The 21,155-nt window shown below is 39.1% G+C and overlaps 1 protein-coding gene across 3 annotated transcripts in view; it reads right to left on the reverse strand.

Annotated features, from left to right (window-relative positions):
* The window catches only part of LOC126355016 (neuronal membrane glycoprotein M6-a), a 36,716-nt gene extending 20,010 nt beyond the window's left edge, over nucleotides 1–16,706 (reverse strand). For 2 of the 3 annotated variants that reach the window (XR_007565428.1, XM_050005157.1), the window contains exons 1-2: nucleotides 16,405–16,706; nucleotides 16,107–16,311 (exon numbers count right to left, since the gene is read on the reverse strand). Coding sequence is in view for 1 of the 3 variants with exons in the window: in XM_050005157.1 (XP_049861114.1) it covers nucleotides 16,107–16,263 (157 nt within the window). In the remaining 2 variants the exon portion in view is untranslated. The remainder of the gene's footprint in view (nucleotides 1–16,106; nucleotides 16,312–16,404) is intronic. The other variant, XR_007565429.1, reaches the window with a different exon arrangement.
* Between the last annotated feature and the right edge of the window lie 4,449 nt (nucleotides 16,707–21,155).

Below are 21,155 nucleotides of genomic sequence, written 5' to 3' on the forward strand. Positions count from 1 at the left end.
GATGTGCACGTACAGACAAACAAATGATTACAATTTTTTTAAAAAAATTGGATTATTTATTCAAGAGAAAGAGGTTCAGAAATTGAGCAAGTCAATTATGTTTTGATCCACCTGTGGCTATTCTGTGAGCAGTTGTTTGGCTTGGCATTGATTGGTAGAGTTGTTGGATTTCTTCCTGAGGGATTTTGTGTCAAATTATGTCCAACTTGCATGTTGGGTCACCAACATCCCAAAACGTCTTCGGCCAGGAATCTTAGTGACAGGAGTAGAATTGTCTTCAGCAATGAGTCTCACTTTGAACTGAGTCCTGATGACCATTGAAGGTGTGTCTGGAGACACTCCAGATGGCACTGGGATGCCAACCCGACTGTCAGCCGCCATACCAACCAGGAGTGACGGTCTGGGGTGCCATTCTTTTCATAGCAGGACCACTTTTGTTGTCATGTGTAGCACTCTTACAGCACAAGTGGTACGTCAGCAATATTCTATGCCCCATTTTCTTGCTGTTCATGGCAAACCATCCTGAGATTAAATTTCAGCATGATAATGCCAGCCCTACCATGGCGAGAGTTTTTACTGCTTGCCATGCTTGCCAAACCCTACCTTGGCTAGCAAGTTCATCAGATCTCTCCCCAGTTGAAAAATTTTGGGGCATTTTGGGTAGGACTCTCCAACTAGTTCAGAATTTTGATTATCTAACATGCCAAGTGGATACAATTTGGCACAGTATCCCTCAGGAGTACATCCAACAACTCTATCAATCAAAGTCAAGCCAAATAACTGCTTGCGTAAGTGCCTGAGGGTGGACCAACCCGTTATAGACTTGCCCAGTTTGTGATGGTCTTTCTCTTGAATAAATCATCCAATTTTTCTGAAACAGCAATTATTTATTTGTCTGCACATGTACATCACATCTACCAATTTCCATCTCACTCTGATAATTCCTTCGCAATCTTAGGGTGTATTTCCATTTATCATCGATTTTTACAATAAGGTACTATATGTAGCTCTGTTCTAATGTGTGATTAGTATTATGTATTGCAAGAATTGGTGGGGAGGCTTGCGTGCCTCAGCGATACAGATGGCCGTACCGTAGGTGCAACCACAACGGAGGGGTATCTGTTGAGAGGCCAGACAAACGTGTGGTCCCTGAAGAGCGGCAGCAGCCTTTTCAGTAGTTGCAGGGGCAACAGTCTGGATGATTGACTGATCTGGCATTGCAACATTAACCAAAACGGCCTTGCTGTGCTGGTACTGCGAACGGCTGAAAGCAAGGGGAAACTACAGCCGTAATTTTTCCCGAGGACATGCAGCTTTACTGTATGATTAAATGATGATGGCGTCCTCTTGGGTAAAATATTCCGGAGGTAAAATAGTCCCCCATTCGGATCTCCGGGCGGGGACTACTCAGGAGGATGTCGTTACCAGGAGAAAGAAAACTGGCGTTCTACGGATCGGAGCGTGGAATGTCAGATCCCTTAATCGGGCAGGTAGGTTAGAAAATTTAAAAAGGGAAATGGATAGGTTAAAGTTAGATATAGTGGGAATTAGTGAAGTTCGGTGGCAGGAGGAACAAGACTTCTGGTCAGGTGCACACAGGGTTATAAACACAAAATCAAATAGGGGTAATGCAGGAGTAGGTTTAATAATGAATAGGAAAATAGGAATGCGGGTAAGCTACTACAAACAGCATAGTGAACGCATTATTGTGGCCAAGATAGATACGAAGCCCACACCTACTACAGTAGTACAAGTTTATATGCCAACCAGCTCTGCAGATGACGAAGAAATTGAAGAAATGTACGATGAAATAAAAGAAATTATTCAGATAGTGAAGGGAGACGAAAATTTAATAGTAATGGCTGACTGGAATTCGAGTGTAGGAAAAGGGAGAGAAGGAAACATAGTAGGTGAATATGGACTGGGGCTAAGAAATGAAAGAGGAAGCCGCCTAGTAGAATTTTGCACAGAGCACAACTTAATCATAGCTAACACTTGGTTTAAGAATCATGAAAGAAGGTTGTATACGTGGAAGAACCCTGGAGATACTAAAAGGTATCAGATAGATTATATAATGGTAAGACAGAGATTTAGGAACCAGGTTTTAAGTTGTAAGACATTTCCAGGGGCAGATGTGGACTCTGACCACAATCTATTGGTTATGACCTGTAGATTAAAACTGAAGAAACTGCAAAAATGTGGGAAATTAAGGAGATGGGACCTGGATAAACTGAAAGAAGCAGAGGTTGTACAGAGTTTCAGGGAGAGCATAAGGGAACAATTGACAGGAATAGGGGAAAGAAATACAGTAGAAGAAGAATGGGTAGCTCTGAGGGATGTAGTAGTGAAGGCAGCAGAGGATAAAGTAGGTACAAAGACGAGGGCTGCTAGAAATCCTTGGGTAACAGAAGAAATATTGAATTTAATTGATGAAAGGAGAAAATATAAAAACGCAGTAAATGAAGCAGGCAAAAAGGAATACAAACGTCTCAAAAACGAGATCGACAGAAAGTGCAAAACGGCTAAGCAGGGACGGCTAGGGGACAAATGTAAGGTAGTAGAAGCTTATCTCACTAGGGGTAAGATAGATATTGCCTACAGGAAAATTAAAGAGACCTTTGGAGAGAAGAGAACCATGTGTATGAATATCAAGAGCTCAGATGGCAGCCCAGTTCTAAGCAAAGAAGGGAAGGCAGAAAGGTGGGAGGAGTATATAGAAGGTTTATACAAGGGCGAGGTACTTGAGGACAATATTATGGAAATGGAAGAGGATGTAGATGAAGACGAAATGGGAGATACGATACTGCGTGAAGAGTTTGACAGAGCACTGAAAGACCTGAGTCGAAACAAGGCCCCTGGAGTAGACAACATTCCATTAGAACTACTGACGGCCTTGGGACAACCAGTCCTGTCAAAACTCTACCAGCTGGTGAGCAAGATGTATGAGACAGGCGAAATACCCTCAGACTTCATGAAGAATATAATAATTCCAATCCCAAAGAAAGCAGGTGTTGACAGATGTGAAAATTACCGAACTATCAGTTTAATAAGCCACGGCTGCAAAATACTAACACGAATTCTTTACAGACGAATGGAAAAACTGGTAGATGCAGACCTCGGGGAGGATCAGTTTGGATTCCGTCGAAATGTTGGAACACGTGAGGCAATACTGACCTTACGACTTATCTTAGAAGAAAGATTAAGAAAAGGCAAACCTACGTTTCTAGCATTTGTAGACTTAGAGAAAGCTTTTGACAATGTTGACGGGAATACTCTTTTTCAAATTCTAAAGGTGGCAGGGGTAAAATACAGGGAGCGAAAGGCTATTTATAATTTGTACAGAAACCAGATGGCAGTCATAAGAGTCGAGGGGCATGAAAGGGAAGCAGTGGTTGGGAAAGGAGTGAGACAGGGTTGTAGCCTCTCCCCGATGTTATTCAATCTGTATATTGAGCAAGCAGTAAAGGAAACAAAAGAAAAATTTGGAGTAGGTATTAAAATTCATGGAGACGAAGTAAAAACTTTGAGGTTCGCCGATGACATTGTAATTCTGTCAGAGACGGCAAAGGACTTGGAAGAGCAGTTGAACGGAATGGACAGTGTCTTGAAAGGAGGATATAAGATGAACATCAACAAAAGCAAAACGAGGATAATGGAATGTAGTCAAATTAAATCGGGTGATGCTGAGGGAATTAGATTAGGAAATGAGACACTTAAAGTAGTAAAGGAGTTTTGCTATTTAGGAAGTAAAATAACTGATGATGGTCGAAGTAGAGAGGATATAAAATGTAGACTGGCAACGGCAAGGAAAGCGTTTCTGAAGAAGAGAAATTTGTTAACATCGAATATAGATTTATGTATCAGGAAGTCATTTCTGAAAGTATTTGTTTGGAGTGTAGCCATGTATGGAAGTGAAACATGGACGATAACTAGTTTGGACAAGAAGAGAATAGAAGCTTTCGAAATGTGGTGCTACAGAAGAATACTGAAGATAAGGTGGATTGATCACATCACTAATGAGGAGGTATTGAATAGGATTGGGGAGAAGAGAAGTTTGTGGCACAACTTGACTAGAAGAAGGGATCGGTTGGTAGGACATGTTTTGAGGCATCAAGGGATCACAAATTTAGCATTGGAGGGCAGCGTGGAGGGTAAAAATCGTAGAGGGAGACCGAGAGATGAGTACACTAAGCAGATTCAGAAGGATGTAGGTAGCAGTAGGTACTGGGAGATGAAGCAGCTTGCACAGGATAGAGTAGCATGGAGAGCTGCATCAAACCAGTCTCAGGACTGAAGACAACAACAACAACAACAACAATTGCAAGAATCTGTACTTCATTGTTATTTATTTGAAACAGTGTAACAGTTTTGCATTAGTATTAAGTTGTGATATTTACTCTCAATTACTTAAAAGTCTGTTTAGCTATTATCTTCACAGTGTCAGATATGCCCATGCCACATGCAAACATTCTGGGAACCATCCTTGTGCTATATCTAATACACTGTCCAACATTTATTACAGGTGTTCTCCTGACATATATACAATAATAGTTCTGTGGGGTCTGGGATCGACAAGGAAAAAGCTACAGGCAAACTGATGCTCTGAATTAGTCCACAATGTATGACTGACTTAGCTAAAAAGAGTATTGTCAGCAAATGGCAAAGTTCTAGGCTACAAGTCCAGATTTAGCACACTACTTATAGCCATCAGGAAGTTTCACTACCTTGCAAAAGATTCACTCTTGTTACTGAGTTTCAATTTCTTGGTTTGGTATTAAGAAAAAGCAATGTCGGGGATTAAGGCCCCACTGATATAAATGTCATCAGATCGATGAATTGATAACAGCACTGGCTTCAAGCAGAATCTCAGAATTCACTTGAAATTATTTAAGGATAGGAAAAAAGGGGGTCATAATTTAGGAGAGAAAAAATGGAATAGAATCATCATTCTCCCAAATATCAGTTCCACAACTCCTCCGTAGCCTGTAAGAGCTTTGCCACTGATACGAAGCATCACTAATTACGCAGAAGATTTGTACAAAATGAACAATCTAAAAACAAGTCCACACTAAATATCACTGCCATAAATTGAATTGTTCTTGTTTAGCTCTGCTCCAACTTCTGTTTAGTAGACCCACTGGAATCGAAATACAGACATTGCTAAAAAGGTATTGCCTGAAAGATGATTATTATTATTATTATTATTATTATTATTATTATTATTATTATTATTATTATTATTATTATTATTATTATTATTATTATTATTATATCGGTATTAGTGCACGCGACATCATGACTCTCAGCAAACGTGCTGAATATGAATGCAAGCAGTTTATGAACCGAGCAAGGAAAGCTTAACTTAAAAATAAAAAAAATAACGTTTAGGATGCACCATTGAAATATAAGTTTCGTATGAGCAGTTGCCAGGGGGTTCATGCACATGCGCAGAGCTGAATTCACGCATGAGCAGTGCCTTCCTCCCGCTTTTAGCTACTTGAAGTGTGGCTGTCTGCTGTATGAGCAGTAGCAGCAAGTAGCCAGAAGCTACCCGGAAAAAATTTTTCTGACACACCCAAGCTGCCGGATTCGCGCATGTGCAGAGCAAGCTGAGTTATAGTGAGGGGGTGGGGGTGTCCTTCCCCATGTGACCCGTGTATGTGTTTAGTGTTTTCGTTTACAGCTCATGTCAAATGAAATCAAAACAGATTTCTGTAGCCGGGAGCCATCAAGTGAATTAATATACATTCTCATAACCATTAAAGACCAAAATAAGTTAGTAGTTTCAGTTTTCTGATTTTATATTATTTCCACGTTATTAGCAATCAACCATTAATGTCTCAATGAAGATATTTCTGTCTGTTTTATAGAGAAATTTAATTCTATTAATTTTTTTCCGTTGAGGCAGTTAGTTTATTTAAACGAAGTGTTTCATTCTGCACTATTGGCTACTTTCAACCTCGTTCAATTTAAAGTGCTTATTTTCATTTTCTGAGACGAATGACGGTATACCATAATAAAGAACCAAACATGAGAATACAGTACTGGACCTCCAAGAAAATTGGTATCACGAAAACCACATGAAAAGCTGAATATCAGGTACTTCAGAGTGCATCTGGACAAAGAAATGTGCAATTAGAGCAAAATGAAGCATTTTAGTATGGTTTATGAAATTCCGATGCTGCTGGAGTAATCTCTGATGTCCTGTTCCTTTTATGAAACTGTAAAATCTCTTAATGCTATACGAACATACGTAAACTTGAAACTGCCTAAGGAGGCAAATTTGGTCAGTAGTTTTGAACTAAATATTTTGTTTCAAATATAATGACACTGTAGCAGAATTTTACAAATCTGCCTTCTGTGAAACAGTATTTTTTAGTCACAAGGCACTTGTCTAGTACTTCCTTTAGGCCTGAAGTTATTTCTTAATTTGTGTTTATGTCTTAAATTTATAGAATGCCATTCTATGCTAAATTTTAGACTGACAGCACACCGTGTTTTATTGTTTTAACTCCCCACATGGCTTCATATTTATTCCTAGAGTAGAATACAAACTGTCAGTTGTACAGTTTATTTGCCTCACAGACAACCAGGTCAATTTTCCACATTTTGAAATAGTCACGAATTTTTTTTTAGTTTATTTATTTATTTATTTATTTTGCAAGAAATTTGTATTCCATCCTACTGTTGGAAATGCTCCATAACAATATTGCAGAAGACGAATTAAAACAAAACAAAAAATCTGTCAAAGTGACCCCTTAGCAAAATTTTATGGTACTTCGAGCTGAGGAGTCAAATTCTGAAATGCCAAGAACTGCTTCCTTATTTGCATCCTTTATCTGTGTGGGATATGATAAAACAATTGCTCTAAGTACAACTCAGTATTTCCTCTCAACAACATGCCGCAGGGCTGCACATGGTCACGTGATGTCCCACCACGCACAAAATTCCACTAGAAATACGACAAAAAGCGTATGAGCAGAGCAAGAATCAAGCACAGGCTGCCCACGTTATCGTAGCTGCGCATGCGCAGTACAGCTTGTTTTCTGGCGCTTTCCAGTAATTGCTCAAACTAACCTATGATCACTTACTGAAGAATGCATGACATCAATGTTTGGGAGAAATGTAAAGGACCACACTTATGTGACACACCTGCAGAGGGCCCAAACCAACTGGGGATCCCATAAATACTAATAATAACTGAATCAGCACTCTCTCACGTCACAAATTATATTGGATGGGACAGCCTAAAGGTTTTAACTTCTGCTTTTTACATAATTACTTTTAATTTGGAATTTTAAGCGTACTTAAGCAAAGAGTAAAAATAGGCATGATTGCCTGTATGTCATCACACGTTCCAGCACATGTACTCAAAGATAAATAAAATTACAGTTAGTGTTGACATAAAATGCTGCTTCGTGAAATAAATATTAACTGGATAAAAAGAGACCAGCTTTTTCCCAGAAGCAAGTGGATGTCTGATCATTAAGATACAAAATGGAGAAGTGCCAGCCACTCAATCATTAAAATCTACTCATGGAGGAGTCCCAGTTTCTCATAAAATGAATTCATCCAATTACCAATTGAAATAAAGGACTTGTTTCTGGTCAAAACTTTAATGTCGTCTTATCAGAGTACAGACAACATTCAGTTAAAATACAGCACACTGTTATAAGGATGCCATGTGCCATATTCTGGAGGCTCACTGTGAAGCAGGAGGAAGTCTTGGATTAAAGGGCAGCACATTACACAGAGGCGAGCTAGAATGCTTCATCTGAGCAGCTGGATGGAAGTATCAACTGTAACTGTGTGGACAAAAGACATGCGAAACAGCAGAAAATCATACAACTGTCGACATATAAAGATATCTTCACCACACTCTCTACTGCATCAGTTTTGCTGTTTACAGTACTGGCAAAGAGGCTGACGCTTAAAACGCTCCCTTGAAGGACACCACATTCTCTTACATAAAACTGTTTGAGTGCGCACCTATTCGATAACTCCATGTATTGTCGTCTGTGTTTCAAATACCAAAGGACACCCCAATAAAGTGCTGTCTGCATAGAACCATTCCAGTACACCCCTGTCAGCTAAGGTGGAATGATGTTTCCTAAACCCACACTAAAATCAACTAATTAGTTCCTTTCTCTCTTAACACCCACACTAAACAGAGGTTAACCACCTGTTCAATGGTTTTTTTTCCTATGCAGCTTGTGAAGTCAACACCACAGCATAGCTGCTTGTGGCACTACCATACTTCACAGGACTAAGGAGAGATATCATGATGGATTCCCTCCATGAATCTGGGTATAGTTTTCGTGATGGTGTGCAGCTGAAAAGGTGGGATTATTCTGATACTCGACACAATTGACATGGCATGCTATACATAACGGCATCTGATGCTGTGGTTGAATCCACAGCTGCAGGTAATACTTTTTCCAATCTCTAGGTTTGGAAGGGGCAGTTGACACAGTTACCTAGCTTAAATGCAACTGTGGCACCTTGGCAGCTTCTTTCTGGAACAGGAATGTGGGATATTTGCTGCCATCAGATGTTACATTATAGAAATAATTAGGCACTGCCTGTTCTATGCCAGCAGAAGTTATAATAATCCCACCATTCCTTAAGAAAGGAATAGGCGTCAATCTGCCTTTATCAGAGATCCTCTTGATCTGACTCATATTTTCATGGCTCATGATGAATGATTAATGAATTTCACAAACTTCTGTTCTCACTGTCCAACACGCCCTCACAAGTCAGATGGCTGTTCTGTTCTATCCTAGTGGTCTTGTCTTGAACCTTTGCAATCTCACTCAAGTGTCCTTGACTAAAATGTGACACCAGTCATTCCACCAAGGGGCAGGTTGTCTCTTAGGGTTTTTTGAGGTCTTTGCTATACATGTCTCAATGGCATGGTGGATCAAACTTTTAACATAACCCACTCAGTCGTCGTCACTATCGTCATATTCTTACATAACTAATCAAACAACAACCAGTTCCTCTGATGAGTTTCATTTAGGCAGTTTAATTTCAGGTTCTCTTCTATCTGGAAAGTGTATACATATAAGAAGTTCCTAGAATGCAGATCAGTGTCCACTTATCACTCTGCAAAATATGTGGTAGCAGATATGCAAAAGTACAGGACTCTGACTGATGATGACACTGCAGCCGAGGAAAAATTTGAAGCTTAGCCAATGTTCAAGACAGATGTACTTCAATACAATGAGCCTCCTATGAACTTAACTCATAGGGCAGGTGTTGTTGGAGACCCAAAGCACACTGTGCGCATTAAAATCCAAACAAGTAGGAATGGTCGGGGAAGTAGTCTAACAAGGTCTAGGAGAGCCTCGTTATGAAATAAATCATGAAGAGGGAAGTATACTGTACATTTTCATTGGTACATAGCTGACAGTAGTTATTGTTTGCAAGATGATTGTGAATGGGATAGGTGAAGGATGTGGCATCTAGTACTAATGAATAAGCCCCCATCACCTCTTTCATGCGAGTTCTTAATGGGAGCTACCCTCAGTGGGGGTCTTCTATTGCCTCTCTCTTCTATGGTGATGCACAGTGGTTGATAGGATAAAAGGGCGTTGGGATATTTAATTTCTCTATGAGGACATTAACATTAGCTACACTGCCTTTGCTGTCAGAAATTTACAGTATTTGACAAGCTGATGGTTTCAAACTGATTTACTTTCACTTTTGGCTGAAACACACTTCTTAACTTCAACTGGTGATTATAGTACAGATAATTATACTGACATTTCAGCTTCCTTAAACTACATAGCTTTGTTTAGTTGACATGAAAGCTTTGGAGCACTTTAAAATTAAGAAAAACTTCTCCTTCTGCGAGTTCAGCTATAATTACATTTATTAGCGCCCGAATATGATTTTTTGATGGTTTGGGTTGAAGCACTGCTTTTGTTGATGAGAGTTTTATGAGATGTTCCAAAGGACACAGTTGCCATTTCACCACAACTACTACTACCACCAGAAAATTTTCACTAGGGCTACTGTTTTTAGCATTGTACAAACTTTATGAGCTTTAATGGGTCTAATGATATAAAACATTCAATGAACTGTTAAATGTAATAATTAAAAGATTATCCTCTTGTGTGTACAACTACTTCCAATTTCGTTCCGCTGCTGTTACTACAATAAAGTGAAATTTTAGGTTCAGCTGCTCTTTTTGTTTAATATCCATGTGTTGACACAATACATATAAGAAACCTACAGTTATACAAATTATAACATTAAAGAAGTGCCCCAGTTAATAAAATTACCAAACAACACATTAATTAAACAAGATAATTTCTAAGTGGGATGTGCAAGTTAGTCACAATAAAAAAAATTCAATGTGTATCAAATAGATAATTAACAAATATTTATGTTTATTTAAAACAAAGTTGAGCAACAGGTATCCGGCCCTGAAATCTTGATGTGGTGACAAACTGGTTGTAAGTTGGCAAAAGCCACTAAATGTTAACACAAAATAAAGGCTGAGGGAACAGACTGGTCTGTAACATGTCCTGATGGTTTTGTTTATGCCATATTTAACAATTTTTTTATTATAAAAATTAAAATTGCATGTAGTGTAAGAAAAACACTACTGCACAATACACAAATCTCCGAGAAGTATTACGATGCATGTTTGGTAGGCCTACACATATCAACATCAACTGCGAAAAATGCGAAGGGAGAAGTTATAGGTAACACATAAAACTCATGAAAAAATTACATACCAAGGAAATTACTGCAACAGTTTCAACAAAATATTTCTAGTACTTAGGATGATGTTCTGCATTATGTGACCAAAAATAAACACCCATTAGAAATGATGGAAATAAGTTAATACATATATGGCACATTTCACTGTTGCATACTGAAAGGAGGGTGACATGTCTTTCCAAGACTACTACTACTAACTGTGCAGCTGTCTGCTATACACTAGTGAACACCACTTGATATTTGTAAGAAACTGATAGTGACCATAAAACAATTATTTGCTAGAAATGATGTTCCTAAAAAATTATTCTTTGCAAGTAACACAATAATAAAATTATATTCCGAATCTTAATTATTTGTAAAACCATTTTTATTGTGATTCTGCCATCTCTTAGTATCATTCTTTTTACAAAACAACAAAAATTTCTGCCTTTTTTATTAATGTTGTCATTTATTATTTTGGCAATATTTTATTTAAAATTTGAAACATCTGGCTTCGTCATATCTCTGACTTAATATTAATAATGTATACTTTTATGCAGCTACTCAGTAACATATCATCAACCAATGATTGAAGAAAGCTTTACAAATTCCACTACAGAGGTAAGCGACTACTCAGATTTGGCACAACTCTAAAATATAGAACAATTTTGTTTGCACAATTCTTTAGAATCCTGGAGATACTAAAAGGTATCAAATAGATTATATAATGGTAAGGCAGAGATTTAGGAATCTGGTTTTAAATTGTAGGACGTTTCCAGGGGCAGATGTGGACTCTGACCACAATCCATTGGTTATGACCTGTAGGTTAAAACTGAAGAAACTGCAAAAAAGTGGGAATTTAAGGACATGGGATCTGGATAAGCTGAAAGAACCAGAGGTTGTACAGAGTTTCAAGCAGAGCATAAGGGAACAATTGACAGGAATGGGGGAAAGAAACACAGTAGAAGAAGAATGGGTAGCACTGAGGGATGAAGTAGTGAAGGCAGCAGAGGACAAAGTAGGTAAAAAGACGAGGGCTGCTAGAAGTCCTTGGGTAACAGAAGAAATATTGAATTTAATTGATGAAAGGAGAAAATATAAAAATGCAGTAAATGAAGCAGGCAAAAAGGAATACAAAAATCTAAAAAATGAGATCGACAGGAAGTGCAAAACGGCTAAGCAGGGATGGCTAGGGGACAAATGTAAGGATGTAGAAGCTTATCTCAGTAGGGATAAGATAGATACTGCCTACAGGAAGATTAAAGAGACCTTTGGAGATAAGAGAACCACGTGTATGAATATCAAGAGCTCAGATGGCAACCCAGTTCTAAGGAAAGAAGGGAAGGCAGAAAGGTGGAAAGAGTATATAGAAGGTTTATACGAGGGCGATGTACTTGAGGACAATATTATGGAAATGGAAGAGGATGTAGATGAAGACGAAATGGGAGATAAGATACTGCGTGAAGAGTTTGACAGAGCACTGAAAGACCTGAGTCGAACCAGGCCACTGGAGTAGACAACATTCCATTAGAACTACTGACGGCCTTGGGAGAGCCAGTCATGACAAAACTCTACCAGCTGGTGACCAATATGTATGAGACAGGTGAAATACACACAGACTTCAAGAAGAATATAATAATTCCAATCCCAAAGAAAGCAGGTGCTGACAGATGTGAAAATTACCGAACTATCAGTTTAATAAGTCACAGCTGCAAAATACTAACGTGAATTCTTTACAGACAAATGGAAAAACTGGTAGATGCGGACCTTGGGGAGGATCAGTTTGGATTCCGTAGAAATGTTGGAACACGTGAGGCAATACTGACCTTACGACTTATCTTAGAAGAAAGATTAAGGAAAGGCAAACCTACGTTTCTAGCATTTGTAGACTTAGAGAAAGCTTTTGACAATGTTGACTGGAATACTCTCTTTCAAATTCTGAAGGTGGCAGGGGTAAAATACAGGGAGCGAAAGGCTATTTACAATTTGTACAGAAACCAGATGACAGTCATAAGAGTCGAGGGGCATGAAAGGGAAGCAGTGGTTGGGAAAGGAGTGAGACAGGGTTGTAGCCTCTCCCCAATGTTATTCAATCTGTATATTGAGCAAGCAGTAAAGGAAACAAAAGAAAAATTTGGAGTAGGTATTAATATTCTTGGAGAAGAAGTAAAAACTTTGAGGTTCGCCGATGACATTGTACTTCTGTCAGAGACGGCAAAGGACTTGGAAGTACAGTTGAACGGAATGGATAGTGTATTGAAAGGAGGATATAAGATGAACATCAACAAAAGCAAAACGAGGATAATGGAATGCAGTCAAATTAAATCGGGTGATGCTGAGGGAATTAGATTAGGAAATGAGACACTTAAAGTAGTAAAGGAGTTTTGCTATTTAGGAAGTAAGATAACTGATGATGGTCGAAGTAGAGAGGATATAAAATGTAGACTGGCAATGGCAAGGAAAGCGTTTCTGAAGAAGAGAAAGTTGTTAACATCGAATATAGATTTATGTATCAGGAAGTCATTTCTGAAAGTGTTTGTTTGGAGTGTAGCCATGTATGGAAGTGAAACATGGACGATAACTAGTTTGGACAAGAAGAGAATAGAAGCTTTCGAAATGTGGTGCTACAGAAGAATGCTGAAGATAAGGTGGATAGATCACGTAACTAATGAGGAGGCATTGAATAGAATTGGGGCGAAGAGAAGTTTGTGGCACAACTTGACTAGAAGAAGGGATCGGTTGGTAGGACATGTTTTGAGGCATCAAGGGATCACAAATGTAGCATTGGAGGGCAGCGTGGAGGGTAAAAATCGTAGAGGGAGACCAAGAGATGAATACACTAAGCAGATTCAGAAGGATGTAGGTTGCAGTAGGTACTGGGAGATGAAGAAGCTTGCACAGGATAGAGTAGCATGGAGAGCTGCATCAAACCAGTCTCTGGACTGAAGACAACAATCAGTCTGTGTGTTCAATCTTGTGAGCTTTTTACTAAAGTTTGATTTTAATCTACAGTAAGGTGATGACATTTTGAAACGCATAACAATAAAAAAATTTGCAGTCAAGGTCTTTCTTTATTTCAAAGCTGTACCCTTAGAAATCTCAGCAATGTATTACTCTTTGGCAATTATTGTTGGAAACAGAGTGTAGCAATAAATCCTGTGAAGTATTTGCTATAAATCAATTAGTGTTACCTTAGTCCTTTTTGCTTCAGTTTCTTTTTATACTTGGGAACACCTGAATTAGAAATAGCTACTTGTTTTGGTGTGTGTGTGTGGGGGGGGGGGGGGGGGGGTGATGGTGTAGGAAGAATGATGAATCAAATACTGTTTCCCATGACTGGGATCTAATTTAGCTTTACAGTGACCACTAATGTGGAAGTCAACACAGGATAGGTAAGATTCAATGGTGCAATGTATGTTTCAAGCAGTACAGACAGCAATCACTTTGTGTGCTTTAATGTACACTATTTACGGTGAGTATCATGAATAAGAGAAAACCACTACCACAAGAACAGTCAGATGAACATCAGCCCAATCCAATAACTCGTGAGAAGCTGTAGCATTCAGAACTATCTTCTTGGTACGGGTTGCAGAAGCCATCATCTCACACATACATCTCTCGATACTCAACATCACACACATATTAGTAAAAGCACAGGAAAAACCGCGCTGAACATGTGAAGTATTGGACTGACAAGTTGTTGTGCACACTGGTGCCCATCAAAGTTGAGGCACGAGTATACTGACAACCACACAAGGTGGTATATCTTGTTTGTCAACAAAGCATTTTTCAGGCAGGTAGTCCAACTTATCTAACATGGAGCCGTTTATGCAGATGGAACAGGATCATTGATATGTCTACCATTATCTGTCACTAGTGTATGAACAGGTATGTACAGCCCAATTTTATGCTGCTGTTTGTTCATCTAAAGCACACTGCAGCTGTACCTTGAGCAAGAAGCGTCACTCCAGCACTCCCACTTTGTCTCACGAGGGTTGAAAAACACTTCGTGATCAAAACAGAGCTCATGTAGCCCTCTAATTCTCTTAACATCAATTCTGTTGAGCACTGACCAAATTAGAGCAAATCACCATGTGTTAAGGGCAACTGTGCATCAAGCATGGACCAGGATCGTTCCTCAATGTTTTTGGTGTTTAATAGTCCATGGCAAGACATGTCACCACCAACATCAGGACAAAAGGTAATGTTATATGTTTTTAGAAAGGGTTGTTAAAGACAATTGATCAAAAGTGCAGAATGAAAAGTGCATATAAGAAAGCATCTACTCCTGAATTCTCACAATTAGGCCTACTTCTACAATTTGATCCACCATTACATTAGCCAAGAAAGCAAGACAAATATTGCTGATCTTTCACAACAGTGTAAGAAGTTAAACAATGGAAAACCCAGGATGGAATGTAAAATATTATGAAAATGATAGTTGCTACTCACCATATAGCAGAGATGCTGATTCGCACATTTGTTGTTGTTGTGGTCTTCAGTCCTGAGACTGGTTTGATGCAGGATTCGCACATAGGCACAACAAAAAGCTTTCGGCCAACAAGGCCTTTGTCAAAACTTGACGACACACACACACACACACACACACACACAAAACCACAGTCTCTGGCTTATTTTGTGACAGTCTTCTTGTTGTGCCTATCAGTGACTAAGCATCTCCGCTATATGGTGAGCAGCAACTATCCTTCTCATAATAATGTAGTAAGCTAACTTTTCATGTACTTGAGAAGATTCTTTCTTTACAGTAGACGTCACAAAGAAATATACAATACTCCACAAGAATCCTTGTTGCAAACACGAATATACTAATATTTCAACATGCTTATACTTCTCATCTGATCTTTCAGTTTCAACAACATAACATAGGCATTTTACCAATGTGGTTACCATGTTTCATTATATGCCACTTGTATTCAACTTATATACATCACACAATTATTGTAAACACTTGGTAATGTTTAATTTTGTACAGGAAGCATTTAATATGTCATTAACTGTCACTTGAATTGTGGTGAAACCGTCTGAAGACTTAAAGCCAGATGTAGTCCAGCCAATTTCCAAACGTCTACTCAAATACCAGTGGATCATCATTCAAAATATGTGAATAGATACTGTCAATGTACTTTACGACCAAATAAAAAACTTTAATGATGGGATGAGATGTGATGTGTACTCCAGATATGCAAGAATTTGAATTGGGCAATTTGTGAATCAATAGTGTTCGTATCAAATGCGCAATTCAGGCTCAATGAAAGTGAAAAACTGCAATCTATTCCTCAAAGACAATCTTTCCTGCTTCAGCGCCAAGTGTATTAACCATACATAATTAACTGAAGAACATACTGAAAATAAAGATGCAACAATAACCTACTTACTAGCTGTTTTGTATCCACCCACTGATACGTCATCATGCAAGAAATGTTCTGAAAATCTTCCTACACTATCGTGTGAATATGCCGACGGTCTTCGTAGGGGCATAAACTGAGCTTGGGTTTCTTCGCGCTGTGCATTGGTTTTTCTTCTAGGACCCATTTTCAGCCAGTATTAAACACTTATCACTCAGTTAGACATAGGGCTGAACTGCTCCACCACCCATTAAGAGAATCGATTGATAAGATTAGATAAAACACACATAACACACAATCTAAACATTCAAGGAAAAATCACACTCACCCATTTTTCCCCTCAACTGCAATTCCCAGTACCGTATAGTATTTAGTTTTACAGGATGTTTACTCAACAGAACGACGGTGCATATGTTTCAAATTAAAACAGGTTGCACCCCGACAATATTTCAGGCATCAAGCACTATGCTACGCCCAAAATTCCAAAGGTGCGCCATTTTTAACTGACAGCACTTATACAACGAAACAACTATTTGACAAACACATTGTATAAATATACGTTCGCCCTGAGACAGCAATTTGTCTTCGCGTCTTGTAATCTACAACGACAACAGGTGTGCGTGACACAAACTCTGTTTTATTGTCTTTCTAAAAACTTGGGTAAAAAAAAAAGAAGCTCAACTCAGCGGGAGATACAAAAGTAATGCAACACTTGAATTGTACTAGACTAGACTAGACACAATAACTTAGGCTGCTGGTCCCTCTATTTTTACGCATGACATGAAGTCCCTCAGTAACTCTGATTAGTATGAGGATATGAAAATACTCTATTTTTAAAACAATACATTATGTATGAGACACGGCACTGAAATCGATTACGTTATCGAAGCGTCAATACGTTGGTCAACACGCGACAAAACGTTTGCGCAAAAGTTTGCTCACATTCTCACAAGAAGTTGGAGTGTGTGGAGACAGTGTGGATCACCGCATACCTGGCGCGCGAAACGTGTTTGAGTTAGTAGTTTCTTCAGTCTAGTGTGTCTCTGCTTCGCCCATACAGTGAATCTGAATTGTCCGATACGCATCACCATTTTTATGGTGTTTACTGCTAAATTTATTGAAATGCGTAAGAGTCATACGTATTTTTGAGAAATTAAGACCAAGGAATACAACTCTAGAGATCAGAAGGAAGCTTCTTGTACTGTAAGTCTCTAATAGAGAAAGGATTATATCTGATTACAAGCAAACAGCACAGTTTTAACAAAAACAAATCACACTGGGTACCAAATGAGATGTCCCACAACATTCCGGATATTTGCTTTTCACAATTCGCGTAAACGATTTACTGAATTTGATGCTATGCAAATACATACTATATGCAGATGACATCACTTTTGTTAGATTGGTAGGGCATCAGACACACTGAAACATAAAAGTGCAGAACAACTCAGGGTATCAAGTACATGGTTAAGAGTACATGAATTACAAATTAACCACTCTAAAACTGAAAATATTATTTTCATCCTATTTAACCATATTAAATGTAGTGCCTCAGTTGCGGTTTTTGGCGTTCATATTGATCCAAAACTAAACTCACATTAGCTGTGTATGCACAAAGTTAGTCCAAATCACCTGCTTGCTACGTAAACTTAGGGCTTGTGTGACTGACAGCTACTGCTGAACTTCTTTACACCTTTTTTCACAGTGCTGTTTTGAGGCAATTCCTCTGGAGCGAAAAGAATTCTTATTTGATAGAAAAAAAACCTTTAATTGCATTCTTGGAGTAAGATAAACACGTATCATGTAGGGAATACATTAAAGAGTTCCAAATACTAACAAATGTATGCCTATATAAGAGCAGATGATTGGTGCATACCAAGAAAAACCAAAACAGCCACGAACTGCCTGGGACTACATGTAAGTATGACACATGTCAAAGACATCCCAATCACTAAGCTTAAAAATTCAAAATAGCTGCACACTCAAAGGGATACAGTTATTTATGAGGGTCACTACAAAAGAAATGCACACTATTTTTTAAAAAAATCCATCTTTTATTCTACATGTTTGTAAGTTTTACGATGTGTAGATACATCCTTTAGGAGCGATATTTTCATTTCTCCGCATAATTTTCATCCCGCTCAACTGCCTTACGCCATCTTGGAACCAGTGCCTGTATACCCACACGGTAAAATTCTGGACCAATCTGCTGGAGCCACTGTTTGGCAGTGTGCACAAGGGAGTCATCATCTTCAATCCTTGTTCCACGAAGAGAGTCTTCCAGTTTCCCAAAGAAATGATAGTCACATGGAGCCAGGTCAGGACTGTAAGGCAGGTGCTTCAGTGTTGTCCATCCGAGTTTTGTGATCGCTTCCATAGTTTTTTGACTGTCATGTGGCCGTGCATTGTTGTGCAACAGCAAAACATCCTGCTTTTGCCGATGTGGTCGAACACGACTCAGTCGAGCTTGAAGTTTCTTCAATGTTGTCACATATGCATCAGAATTTATAGTGGTTCAACTTGGTATGATGTCCACAAGCAAGAGTCCTTCAGAACAGAAAAACACCGTAGCCATAACTTTTCCAGTAGAAGGTGTGGTTTTGAATATTTTTTCTTGGGTGAATTTGCATGATGCCACTCCATTGATTGCCTCTTCGTCTCTGATGAAAAATGATGGAGCCATGTTTCATCAACTGTCACAATTCTTCCAAGAAACTCATCTCCACCATTCTCATACGGTTCCAAAAGTTTGCTGCATACCGTTTTTCTTGTTTCTTTGTGAGCCACTGTCAACATCCTGGGAACCCACCAGGCACAAACTTTTTTTAAAGCCAACACTTTCAGTATTCTGCAAACACTTCCTTCCCCTATCCCAAAGTACCATGTCAATTCGTTCACTGTAATGCGTCTGTCAGCAGTCACCAATTCGTTAACTCTCTGCACATTGTCCGGAGTGTTTGCAGTATGAGGCCTGCCACTGCAAGGACAGTCCTCAATATTGCTGTGCCCGTTTTCATCACTTAACGTGCTTGCCCACCAACTAACTGTACTGCGATCGACAGCAGCATCCCAATACACCTTTTTCAACCTCTTGTGAAAGTTTCCCACTGTCTCGTTTTCACAGCACAGGAATTCTATGGCAGCACGTTGCTTCTGACGAACGTCAAGTGTAGAAACCATCTTGAAGACACGCTGTGACGGCGCCATTCAGGGGAACAGGTTGAACTAAGTTTGAAAACAAGCGGGAAGGATCTAAAACTCTCACACATGCAGAATGAAAACTGTACTTTTACAAAAATAGTGTGCATTTCTTTTGGAGTGACCCTCATAGTATGTTACCATCTACAGCGCACAGTGTATCACTGCTTGTCTTCAGAAATATTACAAAAAGGATGCTTGAACAAAATGAATTTAAAGTATGTAATAAAATGATCTAATCTATTAAATGGCTGTATGATGTGACCAGTATATTATCTGAGCTTTTCTTAAAACTTTTTTTTTAGTTCAGACTATTGTGATTTGTTTTCATAATGCATGTATACTTAATGATTACCACGTATCAAGCACATCTCATTCAGTTGCTTGAAATGTTTTTCTCAGCATGTGCATTGTGTCACACATACTGTTTCTCCTTTTTTTATCTTTTTTTATTTATTTATTTTTTTTTATATGAGAATAATGATGAAGTTTATATCTACATCTACATCCTTACTACGCAAGCCACCTGACGGTGTGTGGCGGAGGGTACCCTGAGTACCTCTATCGGTTTTCCCTTCTATTCCAGTCTCGTATTGTACGTGGAAAGGATTGTCGGTATGCTTCTGTGTGGGCTCTAATCTCTCTGATTTTATCCTCATGGTCTCTTCGCGAGATATACGTAGGAGGGAGCAATATACTGCTTGACTCTTCGGTGAAGGTATGTTCTCGAAACTTTAACAAAAGCCTGTACCGAGCTACTGAGCGTCTCTCCTGCAGAGTCTTCCACTGGAGTTTATCTATCATCTCCGTAACGCTTTCGCAATTACTAAATGATCCTGTAACGAAGCGCGCTGCTCTCCGTTGGATCTTCTCTATCTCTTCTATCAACCCTACCTGGTGCGGATCCCACACTGCTGAGCAGTATTCAAGCATTGGGCGAACAAGTGTACTGTAACCTACTTCCTTTGTTGTCGGATTGCATTTCCTTAGGATTCTTCCAATGAATCTCAGTCTGGCATCTGCTTTACCGATTATCAACTTTATATGATCATTCCATTTTAAATCACTCCTAATGCGTACTCCCAGATAATTTATGGAATTAACTGCTTCCAGTTGCTGACCTGCTATTTTGTAGCTAAATGATAAGGGACCTATCTTTCTATGTATTCGCATCACATTACACTTGTCTACATTGAGATTCAATTGCCATTCCGTGCACCATGCGTCAATTAGCTGCAGATCCTCCTGCATTTCAGTACAATTTTCCATTGTTGCAACCTCTCGATACACCACAGCATCATCTGCAAAAAGCCTCAGTGAACTTCCGATGTCATCCACCAGGTCATTTATGTATATTGTGAACAGCAACGGTCCTATGACACTCCCCTGCGGCACACCTGAAATCACTCTTACTTCGGAAGACTTCTCTCCATTGAGAATGACGTGCTGCGTTCTGTTATCTAGGAACTCCTCAATCCAATCACACAATTGATCTGATAGTCCGTATGCTCTTACTTTGTTCATTAAACGACTGTGGGGAACTGTGTCAAACGCCTTGCGGAAGTCAAGAAACACGGCATCCACCTGTGAACCCGTGTCTAAGGCCCTCTGAGTCTCGTGGACGAATAGCGCGAGCTGGGTTTCACACGATCGTCTTTTTCGAAACCCATGCTGATTCCTACAGAGTAGATTTCTAGTCTCCAGAAAAGACATTATACTCGAACATAATACGTGTTCCAAAATTCTACAACTGATCGACGTTAGAGATATAGGTCTATAGTTCTGCACATCTGTTCGACGTCCCTTCTTGAGAACGGGGATGACCTGTGCCCTTTTCCAATCCTTTGGAACGCTTCGCTCTTCTAGAGACCTACGGTACAC

Source organism: Schistocerca gregaria, chromosome 3 (assembly GCF_023897955.1).
Source record: "Schistocerca gregaria isolate iqSchGreg1 chromosome 3, iqSchGreg1.2, whole genome shotgun sequence".
Taxonomy (NCBI): Eukaryota; Metazoa; Arthropoda; class Insecta; order Orthoptera; family Acrididae; genus Schistocerca; species Schistocerca gregaria.